An 18600-nucleotide genomic window follows, 5' to 3' on the forward strand; every position below is an offset into this window, starting at 1 on the left:
TGATCGTCAAGGAATCAACAAGTAGGCACCTCAAGATTAGTTGGGGCGGATCCCTTTCGAATTCCCCCTGCGGCGACGTTGTGTGAGCCGTGACAAGGGCAATAAAAACCTTCACGTATCATGCCGGAGTTGACAATCCGTACGCATCCCAAGTAAGTGCATACACCGATTACACCAAACCATTCGGGTTTGTGCACTTCTGCTTCATTGGCCTCAGGGTCCCCGAGCTGCAATATTTCTGCATTTTTTCTCTTGATCGATCGCAGATTGGGACCTGCATACACGAGAAGGTCACCATTTTATTCAACTAGTCGGTTTTTTTAATCCGGTGATGCGGTAAATAAATATTGACTTCCCGCTCCACTTGACCAGGGAGATTGTCTTCAGGTTTGGTGAAGAGACTTCCTCACATTGTTGCTATGACCAGAATATCTTTCCATGCAGCCATGTACTTTACGTAGTACATCAATTGAGATTTTAATTCACGTACTAAAGCTGCGCTGGAAACTTGAAAAAAATATTATTGATAATTCAGTGCTACCCTAGTTGATCGATATCGAAATCGATAGAAATAATCGTTAATATCACTCTCTCAATATGTAGGACTCTGCGACAAATAGCAAAAGTATGTGGATATTCATAAGACAACTCAAGGCTGTTTGTCTATCGCGCCAGAAATGATGATGAAAATATTTAAAAAAGTAGGGATTGCATAGATTTCATGCTAGAAAGGGTACAGTAAAAGTTTCACATTCTTGAGGCAGCTCACTTATGAGATAATTAGGTAACAAAGCATGAGTTATTATGAGGAATAAAGTAAATTATCAGGGCCTACGGGCGAAATGCAAATTATTATAAAGTTGCCTGTCGAGGAGATGTTCACTGAATTTTCCCAGTGGAAAAACTTTACCATAAGTTTCGAAAGTCTCGGCAGGAGCGTACGATATCATTATCTTCTTAGATTTGTTTATTCCTTACCCATAAAAATTCTCTTACACTGGGACAGAAAAATTTCTAATAACAATTCCATTTCATGCAAATATATTCAATTCAAGTTCAGCTGTCAGCCCTGTCTTTAGTGCCAGTCAATTACTCGACTAAATACTATTTATACTAAATCTTCGGCGTCTCGGCGTCAATCTGTCAGGTGCCCACATATCAAGACCCCTGAAATGATTCATCTTCGGCGTTGTAGCTTCTGACACTATCGTGGATACATCCGTTTTATGTCCTACATCTTTCAAATGTCTCTTCCTCCACAAATAAACGCAACACTCAATGGAGAGAGTCAAAAATGCGAGTAAAGTCCCGGCACTGAGAAGGAGAAACATTCCTTGTGTGTCATCGAGAGCCAATGATCGATCCTGCACTGGGATTTTCCGGCTTTTATACTCCACCGATACCTGGGAATGTAAACTCACGGTTGACCTTCGACTCCTGTCATGCATTCAATTCTCCTAAAGATTAGAAATCACTTACCGGGAGTAATAAACCCTCCGCTGTTCTCTGAACATCCCATTCAACGTCTCTGATGATCTTTTGAGCGAGACCGGATTGTCGTGCCCGGATAATAACCTTATTGAATTCTTCGGTGTAAATCGAGTCCTTCGGAAGTACGAAAGTTACACCGAAATTTAAGAGACATTCCTTACTTATGTGCATTGGTGATCTCATCGTAGTCCAGCTGTCGTATCACCGAAATTCATTTTTTAACATACAAAAAATTTAAAATTTTGAAACCCAGTAAATTCCCAGGAATCAAATGTTGTCGTTTCTCCGGAATTTATTAATTACCGCATACCATCTAGATTAGTACCTGGGTGTGAACTGCTCTTGAACGATGTACTCAAGAAGAATTTTAGAGCCAATAAATGCGTAGGACCAGAAAAACGCCGCTGTGATATTTCCAATGCCGGCTTTGACTGTTGAAACGTACTGCAGATTTTTCAATAATTTTTTTGCCACTGGTTCATCGATTTGCGTCCAGTTGAACCAAACCTCCCACCCATCGTGATCTGTGGTGAAATTGATTCTCAAGAGATAACCCTGTATAAATATGTAGATAGAACTCGGTAATCAGAACACAATAATACACTTTTCCACTTTTTTAACGAAAATGGCAAAATACAGGGGACTGCTGCCCTCCCACTGCACAATCACCTGCATTCGATGGAGAGTTGTAACCACTCAAGGGTTGAATTAATGATACCATAAAGATAAGAACACCGATTGAGTTTACCTAGAGTTCCTATTTCGTAATTCTCCTCGAGCAATTGCTCAGGTGTATCAATCGGTTCCGGAAACACGGGCACTGTGATGAAGGCCATAATCGAGCCAGTGTAGCACGACGTGATGATGATCGTAAAAACCCAATAAATACCTAAAACAAAGAAACAATTATCAATTTTTACTCCAGAACAATTAAAATACACTTCGAGCATGATTGGTACCAATTAAAAGTGACGTTGAATTTTTAGCAATTCCGGCATCCAAAAGTGGATTCTTAACGACGAAACTATTGGTGAATGTACTGAAGACATACCAAAACATGTGCATGAATCTCGAGGGATGAGTAACCAGGGATAATATACTGTAATTTGTGTTGGTAGTGAGTGGAATAACGGCAATGACATAAGCAATGACTACCAGGGCCCAGACGGCTCCTTGGAAGGGGCCCATTATGGCACGGTACTTCGGCAGGGCCAAGGATGCCTCTGATATGAAGGCCGCACAATCCTCCACGTGGGAGAATGAACTGTCGAATCTCGCTGTCACATTATTTGTCCGGTAAATGCCACCGATAGCTAGTGTCGTCTCACGTTTCTCCACATCCATTAGTGCTGCGTACACAGGGCTGGGAATTATTCAATGATTAATTCCCGATGATAACAACTTCATCGAACTATTTGTATTCTTAATGCAGTAGCAAAGTGTGAGAATACCATGACTCACGTTTTTTTTTTTCATGGAACGTTTAAAAATAATCTCATCTAAAACCCAAGAAAATGGTTTATATGACGTGTCTGGAGAACGTGAATTTTTAAAATGATTGATTTTGCAAATTTTCAACTGGAATTCCCAATTACGATTGAACCTCGGGTTGGATTTCTGCAGTGATGCGATAAAAATATTTTTGGAGATCGGAGAAATTAATTCATTCGGTTCTCTACCACTTCACTAATGATTAGATTGCTCTAAGAGCCCCACCTTGTTGAAGTTGTGGGATCTCGAAAGTCAGCAGTGAAATTAAGAGCCTTTCCCAGGAGCCTTATCATTCTGATGTCAATTCCATCCCAACCAATCTGGTCATGACTAACTCGATCTCTGTGGTGTTTAAATCAACCATGGATGAAAAATCCATGAAATTATTTTTAAAAATCGGTGGAGAAACCCCCGGATATCAGTCACAGAATCCCATATTTTTTAGATAAATTTTCCTCTTCTGAATGTCAAAATGCGAAAGAAAAAGTAATTTTTTTGGCAAAAGTCTGCAGCAAGTATGCTGAGTTTCTCCGGAATGGCCTCTATGGGAGGTAATGAGTACATAAATAATAATCTATGTTTACGTTCTGATTGCGAAGGGCGGCTTGTGGGCGGTGGATATTAATAGCCTGTGGCCCTTGAAGCCTCCGCTGAGCTTCGCTGGAAATAGATCAATATTCTTGTGTGTCATGTGGTCCCTTATCCAAGATGTTGAAAGAACTGGTTTACTGGAACCACTTCCATCCGTATACAGCCGATGAGTGTACAGGAGGAATGATCCTTCCTGATATAGAATGAAAATATGACTCCTCATTAGCGTTAATTACTGGAGTCAGTAAAAAACAGAAATGTTGAACATTTTTAACTGAAATTATTCATGCAACGTAATTATAATTTAAATTCAGTCACATTAATCATTTGATATTCTATATTTATTCCAGTGGCATGAAACGGGTTTAGAAGTATTTTTTACTCACCAACATAAACACAGATTTTTCTTGTAAATATCAACTCTTAGGTACATAAAATGTAACGAATTCGTAAAAAATTAACAGAGGCTTCACCAGAATCCTTGATTTTAGAGGCACAATAAATCAGATTTTTTTTGTGAAATTTTCTTTCGTCGTGTTCGTACCGATTTTTCATTATATGAAAAAGAGGAAACATAACTTTTTTTTTTCTCTCCTTAATTACCTCAGTTCGTCTACTCATACTATGGGTGATGATAACCAAATTTGTGTAGGATCTCGATATAAAGCTCTTAAGAAACTCTTTGACTGTCCAAGGTGTTGATTCGGTTACGAGTAGAACCTTATTCACAGTTTCCTCTTCAATAACATTCCCGATAGAGTAGACATCATTCAAAAAGATGAGGTAATTGTAACACTTGTCCTTGATCGCTCTGGGCGTCTGGTTGAGCGCAGCATCTGCACTTCTCTGAATCAACGAGCCAAAGGATAGACTGCTGTACAACCCCTGGAGCACGCCAGGCTGCTGTTCAATGGTCTTGTCATCGTAAATTATTTTTATATCACATCCACTGTAATACTCTTTGAAAATGTAGCTGAGTAGGCGACCTAAACTGTCGATTCTTAGATCACTTTGCTGAGACTTTGTCATGTTCATCAAGTGAGACTTTATGATGCATAGCCTGGAGAAAATTAATAAAATTAACACAATGTAATTCGCAAACTTCATGATAATTTCGATAGGTCTGGTGGTGGTTCCAGAGCGATGACACTGAACTGACTGGCCGAAGGAAAAATACCAGACAATCCGATGTGTGTGTCTCATCACATAATATTAGATCGATACCACTGTTATTGCATTTCCCATATTTATTGGACATTAGCAAAATTACTCTTCAATATTTGAAGTAACTTGCTGTGGAAAGTCGATCCTCCCCAGTATCGATCATCATTTATTCCATAAGTATGAGGTAATTATTGCAATCATAATGCTGTTTTGAAAAATTTAAAAAGTCCAGGGCAATTGCCTTGAACCGCGTGCTTTCCTGACTGATTTAGTGGAATAACATTCCTCTGAAATTAAAAAAAAATTAATACTAATGCTTATATATAAGTTTATTTATTTTGTGCAACTTATCTTCTTTTACCCCTTCACTACTGAATCCACGATCAGAATTCATCTTGCGATCAGCTATGATCGTGTGACACTTCTCTCTCCTCCTCAAAATTCTACTATTGCGCATGATAATATGGCTACGAATTTATTTATGCTCAAGAATAGCAAGAATAAGTGATATTATTGATGCTAGTGATGTAAAGAATTGAACACTATCATGACTATCTCATGAGATTTGGCGACACTCGGACCAAGCTTCATGGCGAATAGCATCATGATGAATAATCAATATGGGAAGTACCAGCCGGGCTACCACAGAAAATACCCCAGGATGTGTATCACATTCACCCGAATAATGTGAATAATTAACCATTACCTTTACTATTTTATGAGATGTTGGTGGATATTCAGAAAAAACAGACAAAACTTTAACGTGTGCTATCCAGAGCAAATGATGATGCTAAGAAGGACAATTCGTCAGGGCTCTACAGACCGGTCACTCGGTTCAATAAAAATTCACTTGATAAAATTTTTCCACCGATGGAGTACAGTAAACAACTACATCCACAATGGAATGTAGATATACATTATGCCCTTGATTTTTCAAAATGGTGGTGTAAAGCATTAGGGATTTGGCCGTGGCGGAATAACGATGTTTCATGTATCATGCAAGCTAGTAGTATTGTTCTGATTGTGGTAAGGAACCTTTTCACATGATCCTGGTAGCACAGAAAAGTATATCAAATGAATAATCAATATGTGAACATAATAATCCAGGACCATCGCCGAAAAACTTTGGACATTTGATTATAACAAAAATATTGCTTTGGAAGACAATTATTTCATTTATGATCTTGAGTGAATTCTAATTAATATCAACATTGAAAAAACAATCGAAGGTCCACCGAAAGTAATACAGTTTTATGTGCAATTAAGCATCTTCTAAAGTACTATGCTTGTCATAATTGAAAAAAATGACAAAATTAATACACCTCCCAAGTGAATGAATATTTTATATTTTAATCATCAGTGTGTAATGTTCAATGAATGCAGATCACTGCCGCTGCTGTTTCATCAATCCAGCTACTAACAAAGGGTAACTGTGGAGTAATAACCGATTTACTGGATAGCCTAGCCAGTATCATAGTATTTAGCGGGACAGCGATCAAAATTCTTTCTCTTTTGTTTCACCAGCAACACATGCGTTACATTATTTCATCGATAATCGACGATTGGTGGAATAATAGTGGAACAAAATCACGGAAAATTATGCGCCGGTATACATATTGGGGACGTGCAGCTTTTATATTACAAATTGCTGGAACATTTGCTGGAATGGTATTGACAACGTGGACTGATCCACCAACTTTAAAAACCGAGATGTTCGAAAATGATAGTTCAGTAATAAGACACTTATTATTGGCGCCTTCGTGTTGGATTCCAATTACTATGCCCCTCAACATTTATTTGCTTTATTACAACGTCATTTTCATCGCTATGATCTGTTCAGCATTGACATATGCAGGGTGTGATGCATTCATGTTCAATGCTGCTTTACATATCTGTGGTCAGTTCGAGATACTCGAGGCTAACATCGCAAGTTTCAGTGATGAAGATGACTATTCAATGCAGAAGTATAAAATAAGAAAATTCTCCAAACGACATGATGAGTTGATTCAGCTGGGGAAACATATGGATACCTTAATTAATGTTGTCATCTTCTCCGAGCTTGTGAGCAATAGTATCCTCATCTGCGCTTCAGGTAACTATTTTCTGTAGCTCGATTCTTTTACCACTAAAATGCACAAAATTGGAAAAATTATTGATGAGGGGAGGTATGAAAATATTGCAAGAAATTAAATGGTCAATTGGTGCCCATGAAAGTCTTCAGACATGAGACATGAGTATCATTTTTTGCGGGGAAAATTTCATTTTAGACTTTTCACGGTAAAAGGCGCATATCAGACTAGATCAAAATTAGATTGAGACTTTTTGGAGAATAATTGAAGAGTATGATTTTTACATATTCGTTAAAATAATACTGATATTCGTTTCACTTTAACAATCGCTATATTTTGTATTATTTAAAGACACCTGCAGTTTTTATTCAAGTGCACCTTATCAGTGTGTAGCATCAACCAGATATACTGATAGGATTTTTTTCAATTTAGGAATTGTTGTTATGGAACACATTAAGGCGGGTAATGTGAACCGTGTTGTATTCAGCTGGATAGCGAGAATATACGTTTGGCACATGGAATTCTTCATGTATTGTTATGTCGGTGAAAAACTATCAAGCCATGCCGACAAGCTGCGGAGCACTTTGTTCAATTGTCCCTGGTACACTATGTCAACTCATATTGCTAAAGATATAAAATTTATGATGATGCGCAATAATTATTTCTGTCATTTGACGGCCGGTGAATTTTTAATGATGAATTATGAAAGTTTTGCAAAAATCACAAAGGCTATGTTTTCTTTATTTTCCGTTCTCCGATTTATGCTTCAGTGACAGTATTGAATTATATTGTAATTAGTATCCATTGTCGTAGTATTTTTTATTTTCTCCAGTTGAGTGTGAACGATATAGAAGAGAAATGATTTACTACGAACGAAAACGCTGCCCAAATATCTAAAATGTTATTTAAAAAATGAATAAGAACAGGAACATTCTCTGAAGAACAAAAGTTAAATTTAAAAACTGAGCCTTCCACTTACATCTCAGAACAGATGAATTCCATTCACCAGATTGTCAATGATCCTCGTAATGGCATAACTTGCATTCCACCCGGTATTTATGAAAAAAGAATGAGCTAAGCAGTGCAATTATGACGAAGAATAGTGGTAAACTCAGAATGAAACAGTAAACAGTAAATTTCAGGTCACCACAAACAGTAATTCACACGTAGATTGGAATATCCTCTTTTCTGCTGGTAGAACACAATCCGATCATTCAATTACTACTCTGGCTGATTCCTAAGACCTTTGACACGTGGACAATCGTCTACTACAACCCTATTGAACAAAGACCAGTATGATCCTGCGATTATGCTCTTGCGACCCTCTCTGCCTCTCGAAACTCCTTCGGCGCATGGTACTATGCTCATAAATATATTCATGCAAAAAATACACCCAACGGTAAGTATTAAATAATTCATCCAAGGGATCTACCGAACTAAACATTATCCATTCCATAAAAGCCCCTCAGCGTGCATTCGTATTATATTATATACCCAGGAAATCCAAATATTTCAGCACCCGCACAATTATCTTATACTGTACTGGTTGATACTCAGGCAAAACCCGAGTGCTGTCCAGCTGCATAATGAATGTGCGAAGGAGTACAGAGTATTATGTATCTACTGTCACATCAGAAGCTACATTGTCTCGTCATTCGTGAAGAAAGACACGTACTGAAACATCTCCACCCATGGCATATAACAATAAATTACCCCTTCAATGGAATGTGGATGTGCATTATGCTCTAATTTTTTCGAAATCGTGGTGTGAAGCATTAGGCATCTGGCCATGGCGAGATAATGAAATTTTACGTAGCGTGCACACTAGTATTATTTGTTTAATGATGGTAAGAAAGCCTACGATATTTCATATACTGTTGACCCGATATCAAACTTGATGCAGATCATTGACGGAGCACTATCATTCATCCAGTTACTGACGAAGGGTGCTTGTGGAGTAATAAACGATTTAATGAATACCTTAATCAGTCTCCTGGTATCTTCCACAGGAACCATTAAAATTTTTACTCTTTGGCTCCATCAAGAAGATCTACGTTATATTATTTCATCAACAATTGATGATTGGTTGAATATCAAAGGGAAAAAATCATTAGAAATCATGCACCAGTATGCATATTGGGGTCGTTTAGCTTTTATACTGCAAACTGCTCCAATATTTATAGCTTTAGGATTGATAATATGGATTGATCCTCTAACAATGAAAATTGACAATTCAGAAACTAATGGCTCACGGATAAGACACGTGATACTGGCACCTTCGTGCTGGATTTCAAATGCCATGCCTCTGAATGTTTACTTGCTTTACTACTGCTTCAATCTAATTAATATTACTACCATAGCATTCATCTATGCAGGATGCGATGCCTTCATGTTTAATATTACCTTGCATATCTGTGGTCAGTTTGAAATACTCGAGGCGAATATGGAGAACTTCGCTGTTGAGGATGATTATTCAACACACACAAATAAAATTAGAGAATATTCAAGACGACATAATCACTTGATTCAATTGGGCAGACGTATGGATAGTGTCGTCAATGTCATCATCCTCTCGGAAATCCTGAGCAATACTATTCTCATTTGCGCCTCAGGTAAAGATTTTTTCAATTCATCCAATTCTTATGGGGAAAAGTCACACACTTTTCTAGTACGCAATAGGGTGGTGGTTGAATCTGATAAAATTAATTTCAATATTGCCACCTGCCCTATATGTGCAAAGGAAGACTGGCCAAATATGAAAAAGTTACCGAACAGTGTATGAACTGGTAGTAATCGATCAAAAAATTTCTAATATCCATTAAAATCTAGATAAAAAATACTATACTAGAAAAGTATAAGTTCATACAGGTGAGAATCATTCATTTTGACCAGCAAAAATATAAGTTCAAATTTATACATAAAAAATTCCGGGAAGTGGACGTTTATTATGCATCAGCAACATTTTTACCCAAAATATCTCTGCGTGTACTAACAGCTTGATTTTTTTTACCACAGGAATTGGAGTTCTGGTGAACATGAAAGTGGGAAATATGAACAGCGTAGTAATAAGTTGGGCAACAAGAATATATATTTTATACATACAATTATTCATATATTGTTATGTTGGTAACAAATTATCAAGCCACGCTGACACACTGCGAGGTATCATATACAATTGTTCGTGGTATAATATGTCAACGCATAATGTTAAAGATCTGCAATTTATGATAATGCGTAATAATGACTTCTGCCATCTAACAGGAGGCAAAATCGTAATCATGAACTATGAGACTTTTACAAAAATCAGTAAAAATGTATTCTCTTTCTTTTCTATTCTCAGAATCATACTCGAGTCGAATTGACGGAATGAGTTACATTCTAATGATGACAGCACAAATGAGTAGAATTTTTCTTGTAATGTTTTAAAATTACCGTAGCTTTTCGTTAGTTTATCTAGCCCTATAACTCTGATTAAAACGATATTTAAATATCGGATATTTTATTACCCGATGGCACTTGAAGACGGACTGAAATCTTCACACGGTTGAAAACTCAAAGAAGCAGGAACAAAGAAGGCATCTCCATCCTGATGCGTGGTAATAAACAACCATTTTAATGAAGAACCAAATGCATAACGAAATATCAAGGACGATCTTTATACGCAAAGAGTGAAACTGAGAACGAAAACATTCGACACAGAACGAAATTTAGAAACATTCCTCAGAAAACAACTGTTTGAACTACCGAGAGGCTACAAGAGAGTGTATAATTCCAAATGGTGATGCAGAAAAATTCTAATACCACTCTCATTTCTAAGGGTCTGTTATACAGTTAACAGCTACAAGACAATCACCGATTTCTCACCAGCATTGGAACCGTCCATTGCAATCACACATTTATTGTGAACTAGTGAGATTGCAAGGAACATCCTGAGAGAGAGTTCAAGACAACATAGAAGAAGAGACTGATGAATGCAAACTATTCCGAACCCCTTTTGGAATCGGCATGAATTTATTTATACAAAAAATACCCCACCTGCACAAATTGAATTATTCATCGGAGTGATACAAGAAAATAAACCCTATCATAACTATTCCATAGACTTTTATCGATACTCGAACTAAATTTGAACCTAAGAATTATTAAGATAAATAATCAATGTGAAAAAGTCCTCGGCACAAAAGTACTGATAGTACGCCGGGATGCGAATTATATTATTCATTGAGGGAATGAGAATAACTAATCATTATCATGACTATGTTATAAGTTATTGGTCGATACTCCAGAGAAGCTCGAGTGCTGTCCAAATCAATAATGAATATTAAATGAAGTATCGAGCATACCAGTTGTATTTTCCATTTGTTGACAGACATAAACATACTAGCCATTATTGTACGGGAAGGGTTTGATGAAGCTTTGCACCAATGGAATACGACGACAATTTACATCAGCACTGGAATGTGGACGTGCATTATGCCCTGGTTTTCTCGAAATGGTGGTGTAAATCATTAGGAATCTGGCCATGGCAGCACAATGAACTTTTATCTATCGTGCAAACTAGCAGTATCGGTTTAATGGTGGTAAGGAAGCCTCTGATATTTCATATAGCATTGATGTGATATTAAACTTGATGCAGATCATTGGTGGTGTCTTATCATCTACTCAGTTACTGACGAAGGGTAATTGTGGAGTAACAACCGATTTACTGGATACCTTAACCGGTATCATGATATTTTACATATCCTTTATTAAAATTTTCTGCCTTTGGTTTCATCAACAACAACTGCGTTATATTATTTTATCGATAATTCATGATTGGTTGCATATTAGAGAGGCACAATCACGGAAGATCATGCACCAGTATGCACATTGGGGTCGTTTAGCTTTTATATTGCAAATTACTTCAGTATCTGTGGCCGTGATAATGGCAGTGTGGATTGATCCTCCAAACGTAACGAGTGGGATTTCAAAAAGTGATAATTCATCGATAAGACCCCTGATTCTGGCACCTTCCTGTTGGATTCCAATTACGATGCCCATTCATATTTACCTGCTTTATTACTATGTCAATTTTATCGCTGCAATCTGTGTAGCACTGGTATATGCAGGATGCGATGCACTCATGTTCAGTGCTGCTTTACACATATGTGGTCAGTTCGAAATACTCGAGGCAAGTATTGAAATGCTCAGTGATGGGGATGATTATTTAACACAGAAAATTAAAATTAAAAGCTACTCAAAGCGACATAATCACTTGATTCGGTTGGGAAAACGTATGGATACCTTAGCCAATATGATCATCCTCTCGGAACTTTTGACCAATAGTGTTCTCATATGCACGTCAGGTAACACGATTTTCACCAGTTTTTTTAATCCCCCTTATGTATAAAAGTAGCAAAACTCCCTCCCACGGGATGAGAATCGTAGTTTAATCCTATAACGTGAATTTCAATATCACCACTTGTGCCCATCAACGTGAAATACTAGTCAACTCTTAATCGATATCTACCATCAGTGGTACATACTCAGAGGTTGATTTTTTTTAACAGGAATTGTGGTTCTGGCGAACGTTAGAACGGGTAATGTGAACCGTGTGATGATGAGCTGGGGAGCAAGAATATGTGCTTTGTACATGCAATTCTTCATGTACTGCTATGTTGGTGAAAAATTATTGAGCCACGCTGAGAAGTTGCGAAGTATTGTATACAATTGTTCGTGGTACAATCTGTCTGTTAATATTGCGAAAGATATAGAATTTATAATAATGCGTAACAATTACTTCTGTCATTTGACAGGAGGTAAATTTTTGATCATGAATTATGAAAGCTTTACAAAAATAACTAAAAGTTTATTTTCTTTTTTTTCTATTCTCAGAGTTACGCTTGAATAAAATTCATTGCGTGATACGTAGATTCTAATAATTGCAGCTCAAACTAATAAAATAATTCGTATTATGGTGGTGACAAATGTAGTGCTTGGATGTTATTAAAAATAAGTGACATCCTAAAAATTATTTTATTACCAATATAACCAGTATTGTTCTGCACTACAACTAGATTTTGTTTCTTTATTCGTCCACGAAAAATGGCACAGGTTGTCATTCCCTGAACATCACTAGCAAAAAGTATAGATATTCACTAAATTGTTGATTTTCGTTTTATCGTTATTGAGACTTTTACATATGTCTCTGACAAAAACCCAAAAAAAAGGAAAAACTGATCAAGATCTTACCATCATGTTGCACCTCTCATCATAAACCAAGTTATTGCCGTCCACAGCTTCGCTTCGGCTTATTTTTCCCCTGTTGGTGCCTAAACCACTGTCTATTCTAAAATATTCGACAGCTCACCATCTGTCACAACGTCTCTGCAAGAATATTCAGCTCCACTTGCTGAGTAACTTATGAAGCGATTCCATCGTGTCACGACCTACGGTTCTGTGAGAATGCCCTCCACCTCTCAGGATTCGTCTATTGCGCATATCAGTATGTTTGTCAATATTTTTATGCAACAAATACACCCACCTGCAAGACTTGAATTATTTATCCAAGTGATATAAAGAAATGAAGAGTATCATGACTATTCCACAAGACTTTGTCGATACTCAGATAAAATGTGAGCCTCAGAATCATGAAGATAAATAATTAATATGAAAAGGGGTATGCGATACACCACCGTTGATAGTTCCTAGGAATCCACATGGTATTATTCATCGAAGGAACGTGAATAACTGATCACTATTATGACTATCTTATAAGGAATGGATCGATACTCAGGTAAAACCAATGGCCATCCAACTAAATAAGAAATATGAAATGAAACACTGAGCATATCACTGGTATTTTGCATCTATTCGCAGACAGAAGACTGTATATCGTCTAGTTATTCCTGTAAAAATACCGCTTGAGGAAATATTATTATCAATGGAATACAAGGAAAAACTGTACTTGGAGTGGAATGAAAATGTCCACTACGCTCTCGATTTTTCAAAGTGGTGGTCTAAAGCATTAGGCGTCTGGCCATGGCGACCTAATCAAATTTTATGTACCGTCCAAGCTAGTAGCATCGCTTCGATTGTGGTAAGAATTTATATTCCATGTAGTCTACCATAAACATTACTTACAATTTAACGCAGATGACTGCCGCCGTATCATCATCAATGCAGTTATTGACCAAGGGCAGCTGTGGAGTGATAACAGATTTGCTGGATATTTTGTCTGGTATCTTAGTATTTAGTGGGACAGCTGTTAAAATTATTTGTCTCTCCTTTCATCAACAACAAATGCGTTATATCATTTTATCAATGATTGATGATTGGCTTAATATTAATGAAACAAAGTCATGTAAAATCATGTATCAGTATGCGTATTGGGGGCGTTTGGCGTTTATCTTACAAATTACTGGAACATTCGTAGCTATGGCGTTGACAACCTGGATCGATCCCCCAACAATAAAGAGCGAGATTTCGCAAAATGATAGTGCAGCCATAAGACACATGTTACTGGCACCTTCATGCTGGGTTCCAATTACGATGTCCCTCAATGTTTACTTGCTTTACTACAGTTTCATGTTTATCGCTACATTCTGTTCAGTATTGACATATGCAGGATGTGATGCATTCATGTTCAGTGCAGCCCTACATTTATGCGGTCAGTTCGAAATACTCGAGGCAAATATCGAAGACCTGAGCGATGAGGATAATCAGTCAATACAGAAATATAAAATTAAGAAATACTCAAAGCGTCATAATCATTTGATTCTACTGGGGAAACGTATGAATATCCTGGTCAGCGGTATCATCCTGTCGGAACTTCTGAGCAATAGTGTTCTCATTTGCGGTTCAGGTAATCATTTTCGTCAGCACATATAACTATTAATGAATGACATCATTAGCCACGATGGCCTCAGAAGTCAATATCATTCAAACAACGGAAAATAATGAGCTTCTTGTTGTATCAGGGAACAATAAAAATTGTGTGGTCCAGTTCCGCATAGAATTTGATTATTTGCATATGCAACAAGGATTTATCTAAGATTTTCTTGTGCATTTGTGCAGCAGAATGTAGAATCATTAGGATGTACTGAAAGTTGATTTGTTTTTTCAGGAATTGTAGTGCTGGCTACCGTTCAGACGGGCAATGTGAATCGTGTAGTGATCAGTTGGGCAGCAAGGATATATGTTTGGTACATGGAATTCTTCATGTATTGCTATGTAGGTGAAAAAATAGCGAGCCACGCAGACAGATTGCGAAGTATTGTATATAATTGTCGGTGGTATAATATGTCATTTCATATTGCCAAAGATATGGAATTCATGATAATGCGTAACAATTATTTTTGTCATTTGACCGGTGGTGATTTTTTAATTATGAATCATGAAAGTTTTGCGAAAATTACAAAAGTTATGTTTTCATTTTTTTCTGTTCTCAGATTTATGATTGAACCATAGCGATAAACCTGATTACATTATAATGGTTACAAATTCTCTTAGCATTTTTTTATTTTCTATGTCTGAACAAGAATCGTATGATAATATCAGGACTTAAGTACTGCCTTTCACCTGAAGGACGAAGAGCAACTCGATACAATTGACAATTCAGCAGAAATGAAAACTCAGAATATGTTCCCATTTGGGTTTTTTACTGAATCAACATCAGAAAATGGAAGGGTTTTTGCAAAGAAAAAAAGTGAAAGTGATGGGAGAACGAAAATGTTCTCCAGAGAAAGACACTGGAACATTTTTCACAAAATTACTTTCAAAAGCATGATTTTGGAAGATCGCCATCGTCCTTAGAGACTCGTGATGGAGCTAAGGTGAGTCAGCTGTGGACAAAGCTAATAAAATTATTTTAATCCATGTTGTGATTAACAATCCTTGACACTCTGTTCCAGAGCTATCAAGCACATGACAACGGTCATTAAGCACTTTTCGTAGAAAGGGAAATGGCAATGTGTCCCCTTTTTATTCAATCCCAGGATTATTTGCGGGTGTGGTTTATAGTAGTTATCTACTTTTCTTATCATTTAGAGGTAAATTATCAGTATCGTACTGGGTGCCAGAAATCGCCGATTGCCAATAATAATTCAGAACCAAGGGCTGGCGATCCGCACGCTGTTGGTCCCATTACGTTCCGATTCTCTTCAAGATCGACGTAAACACAGGGATGTCCTTTTCTTTATTTACCTCAGTCAGTGGAAAAATTACAATCCCACCGCATGCAAGAATACTCCATCGACTTATAGAGAGCCCAATTTTCGTCACATATCATCACATATATTTTTAAAATCATCATTCGACTGACTCAGATAATTATTATTATTGCTAAAGGTAAAAATTTTGTATACAATAATGAAGTTATCAAAGTCCACCTCAGTTTTATTATTTCCCAAACTGGAATAATATCACTTATCACATTGCAGACAGGCTGAGACCCTCGGCAATGTGGATGAACCCTGTGAACCAACCGTTGAGGCTGTGTCAATCGTCATCGATACAAATATCGAAACGATTGTGGACTCAACTAGACTTGCGAATTCAGTTGGTACATTGCATTGACGAATTCAACATTTGGTCTTTCACCCAAAAATCCACTCAGGTCCAAGATACGTTATGTGGCATAATCTCCAGTAAAGTTGACAAATTGGCTCTGTCTGCCAGCCTGAGTCAGGACTTGAAGCGTGTCGTGGGTGCGATGGGAACGAGAATGCAACAATGGATCCTCAAACTAGGGAAAAATGGTATCAATTCAGTGGATCTGGCAGAATATTTCCGTCACCTCCAGTGGACATATCATGGATGTATCGACGAGTCTGCGACCGTACACTCGATGTATCTCTCCCATGCTCTCCCGTACAACTTTATCACATGGCTTGAGCTTTGTGATCACTGTCTCGAGGATGACATCAGGGACTTGTGGCCTAAATTATTAGAACGGACGGAGGGTCCCCGCTCATTGTGTCAGACGGTTCTATCGTCTTACTGGTGTTACCGTCTACAGAATGATCTGGAGACGAGCTTGGATGATTTGGAAAGTATTATCCCACATTGGATGGACGATCAATCTCTGGACGAAAATTTATTTGCGTATTCTTTCCTTTTTGGTACCTGTGCATCAATGAAATATTTCTGGGGGCTAATGAGCGATGATCAGAGGAAAGCAATTCTATCTCGTGTGTGTGAAGTGGTCATGGATGATATCGACCTGCTACCGAAGCCTGATATACTTTATTTTCTAGTCCAACAGATTTTTTTCTATAAACAGAATCATCTGTGGATGCTGCTGCTACTTTCAAAACGTTTCCTTATGAAATTCATGGCCTGGCCTTATGAAGAGTTATTCTTGCACGCTGTGGATGAGTCGTGGGAGCGCCATGGGCCCATGGATTATACGCCAATTCTCGTCGAAATGACCAAATCCATGGAATTTTTATTCTCACAGGAGTCCATTATTTTTGATGAAATTGTGGAGAGGGTCGTTGATAATAATAAAGGGCGTATTGACTTTGTCAGAGTCCTGAATGAATCATGGGAAATGGAGAACATTAAAATGATGAATTGTATCATCAATTCTCCTCGTCTGACCACACTTCGGGACTTCCATACGTCCGTGATAATACAAGCGTTTAAGGGAAGACCCTATTTTCTAAAGTCTGATTTTGGGGACAGATTTCTGAATGATGTTTTTGCTTCTGAGACAGAACGAGAATGGTTCAGATGTCAAGTTACGAGACAAGATGATTAATTTTTTTGTTTCAAGGAAATCACAATACCGCGGCCAATGTTATCGTTCTTCTTTGTAAATTTTTTAACGATTTTTTTCCACTGTTAATTTTTGTCTGACAATATTTCCCACGTGGATTGCATCAATTTATTTAAGCATTTATTTGTTAAACATGTCATCTGTCACACATTACTATGTTTCATGTACTTATAAACGCTCGAATCGTAAACATTCAAAAAGTGACTAAATAAATAAAGTTCACTGCATTATTACCAATCAAGAGTACCAATCAAGCCCCTGGGATTATTAAAAAAGCCTATGGAAGACAGAACTTGAAGGAAATTACTGAGTTACCAAACTATTATATGTGGGCTGCCGCAATAACTTCAGCTACACGGTCACTACACTCACAATTAATAAGTACACTCAGTTGTAGGCACAAGATTTAATATTATCAACAATGAATAGAACATCAATGCTTGAGCTCGTCCAACATCGAACTGTTCCCGAGGAATGTTTAAGCACAAGTGAAGCAAAAGCGTAAGGTCTATCTATGTCTATCGATCCCATTTTATTCAGCGGATAATATAGAGGGTCCGAATTTCAGGGAGAAAAAAATATCCGGAAAGAAATATGCGATAAAAATGATGTTTGTTCAATAATTCCAGAGTAAAATTTCGTAGTAGATCATTTGACCTAACTATCATGTAATTTTTCCGGAGTCTTCTGTAATTTTGACTTAAAACGTACAGTGTCGTCTAACTCACGCTCTAAAAAAGTTCGGATGTCCTTCTAAATACTGTAATTGATCAATTACGTACTGTTGTCCGTGACTTCTCCGTATTTTTGATAAAGCCGTTCAAAATTCCGAACTGACCGCCAGAGAGTATAGGGGAGATTGCTGACACTTATCGACTGGCTTCAACCGCAAAATTTGTGTAGCGGTGGCGCATGAACTACGATGGTGAACGTACCCGTTGATAACGCATTACCACGGCGTAAGGGACATGCCATTCAGGGCTCCCCATGTGCGATTTGTGTGAGCTCCAGAAATATTTTAAAATCAATTGTTTC

At 37.5% G+C, this 18600-nt stretch overlaps 5 protein-coding genes across 15 annotated transcripts; 4 read left to right on the plus strand and 1 right to left on the minus strand.

Annotated features, from left to right (window-relative positions):
* Positions 1–883: 883 nt before the first annotated feature.
* On the minus strand, positions 884–13323 carry LOC135162941 (ionotropic receptor 21a-like). 8 transcript variants are annotated; one of them, XM_064121919.1, is made up of 13 exons: positions 13038–13323; positions 12829–12920; positions 12332–12535; positions 12090–12240; positions 4729–5024; positions 4177–4633; positions 3567–3766; positions 3208–3324; positions 2451–2854; positions 2240–2380; positions 1817–2015; positions 1480–1684; positions 884–1403 (listed from the first exon to the last, which is right to left on the minus strand). In XM_064121919.1, exons 6-13 carry the CDS (start codon positions 4606–4608, stop codon positions 1098–1100), a joined length of 2004 nt encoding a protein of 667 aa, XP_063977989.1. In that variant the 5' UTR covers positions 4609–4633; positions 4729–5024; positions 12090–12240; positions 12332–12535; positions 12829–12920; positions 13038–13323; the 3' UTR covers positions 884–1097. The 8 variants fall into 8 exon arrangements, with proteins under 8 accessions (XP_063977989.1, XP_063977987.1, XP_063977984.1 ...); XM_064121917.1 differs by having other exon boundaries at positions 4177–5024; positions 12332–12410; XM_064121914.1 differs by having other exon boundaries at positions 4177–5024.
* Positions 5061–7579, plus strand: LOC135162612 (odorant receptor 10a-like). The gene is made up of 3 exons (XM_064121261.1): positions 5061–5763; positions 6121–6829; positions 7239–7579. The coding sequence occupies exons 1-3, from the start codon at positions 5608–5610 to the stop codon at positions 7577–7579; spliced, it is 1206 nt and encodes a 401-aa protein (XP_063977331.1). The 5' UTR covers positions 5061–5607.
* On the plus strand, positions 8374–10168 carry LOC135162959 (odorant receptor 13a-like). Of its 2 annotated transcripts, XM_064121967.1 has the most exons (3): positions 8374–8653; positions 8710–9418; positions 9822–10168. In XM_064121967.1, the coding sequence occupies exons 1-3, from the start codon at positions 8498–8500 to the stop codon at positions 10166–10168; spliced, it is 1212 nt and encodes a 403-aa protein (XP_063978037.1). In that variant the 5' UTR covers positions 8374–8497. The 2 variants fall into 2 exon arrangements, with proteins under 2 accessions (XP_063978037.1, XP_063978038.1); XM_064121968.1 differs by lacking the exon at positions 8374–8653 and having other exon boundaries at positions 8663–9418.
* LOC135162613 (odorant receptor 13a-like) lies at positions 11223–12821 on the plus strand. Its single transcript, XM_064121262.1, has 3 exons — positions 11223–11386; positions 11443–12151; positions 12356–12821. Exons 1-3 carry the CDS (start codon positions 11231–11233, stop codon positions 12694–12696), a joined length of 1206 nt encoding a protein of 401 aa, XP_063977332.1. The 5' UTR covers positions 11223–11230; the 3' UTR covers positions 12697–12821.
* A 203-nt stretch (positions 13324–13526) lies between the features above and the next one.
* Positions 13527–17802, plus strand: LOC135162954 (odorant receptor 13a-like). Of its 3 annotated transcripts, XM_064121958.1 has the most exons (7): positions 13527–13581; positions 13665–13884; positions 13941–14148; positions 14221–14649; positions 14911–15619; positions 15698–16133; positions 16226–17802. In XM_064121958.1, exons 2-5 carry the CDS (start codon positions 13729–13731, stop codon positions 15252–15254), a joined length of 1137 nt encoding a protein of 378 aa, XP_063978028.1. In that variant the 5' UTR covers positions 13527–13581; positions 13665–13728; the 3' UTR covers positions 15255–15619; positions 15698–16133; positions 16226–17802. The 3 variants fall into 3 exon arrangements, with proteins under 3 accessions (XP_063978028.1, XP_063978027.1, XP_063978026.1); XM_064121957.1 differs by having other exon boundaries at positions 13941–14649; XM_064121956.1 differs by lacking the exons at positions 13527–13581; positions 13665–13884; positions 13941–14148; positions 14221–14649 and having other exon boundaries at positions 15270–15619.
* The last annotated feature ends 798 nt before the right edge of the window (positions 17803–18600 follow it).

This window comes from Diachasmimorpha longicaudata, chromosome 5 (genome assembly GCF_034640455.1).
Source record: "Diachasmimorpha longicaudata isolate KC_UGA_2023 chromosome 5, iyDiaLong2, whole genome shotgun sequence".
In the NCBI taxonomy this organism is placed as follows: Eukaryota; Metazoa; Arthropoda; class Insecta; order Hymenoptera; family Braconidae; genus Diachasmimorpha; species Diachasmimorpha longicaudata.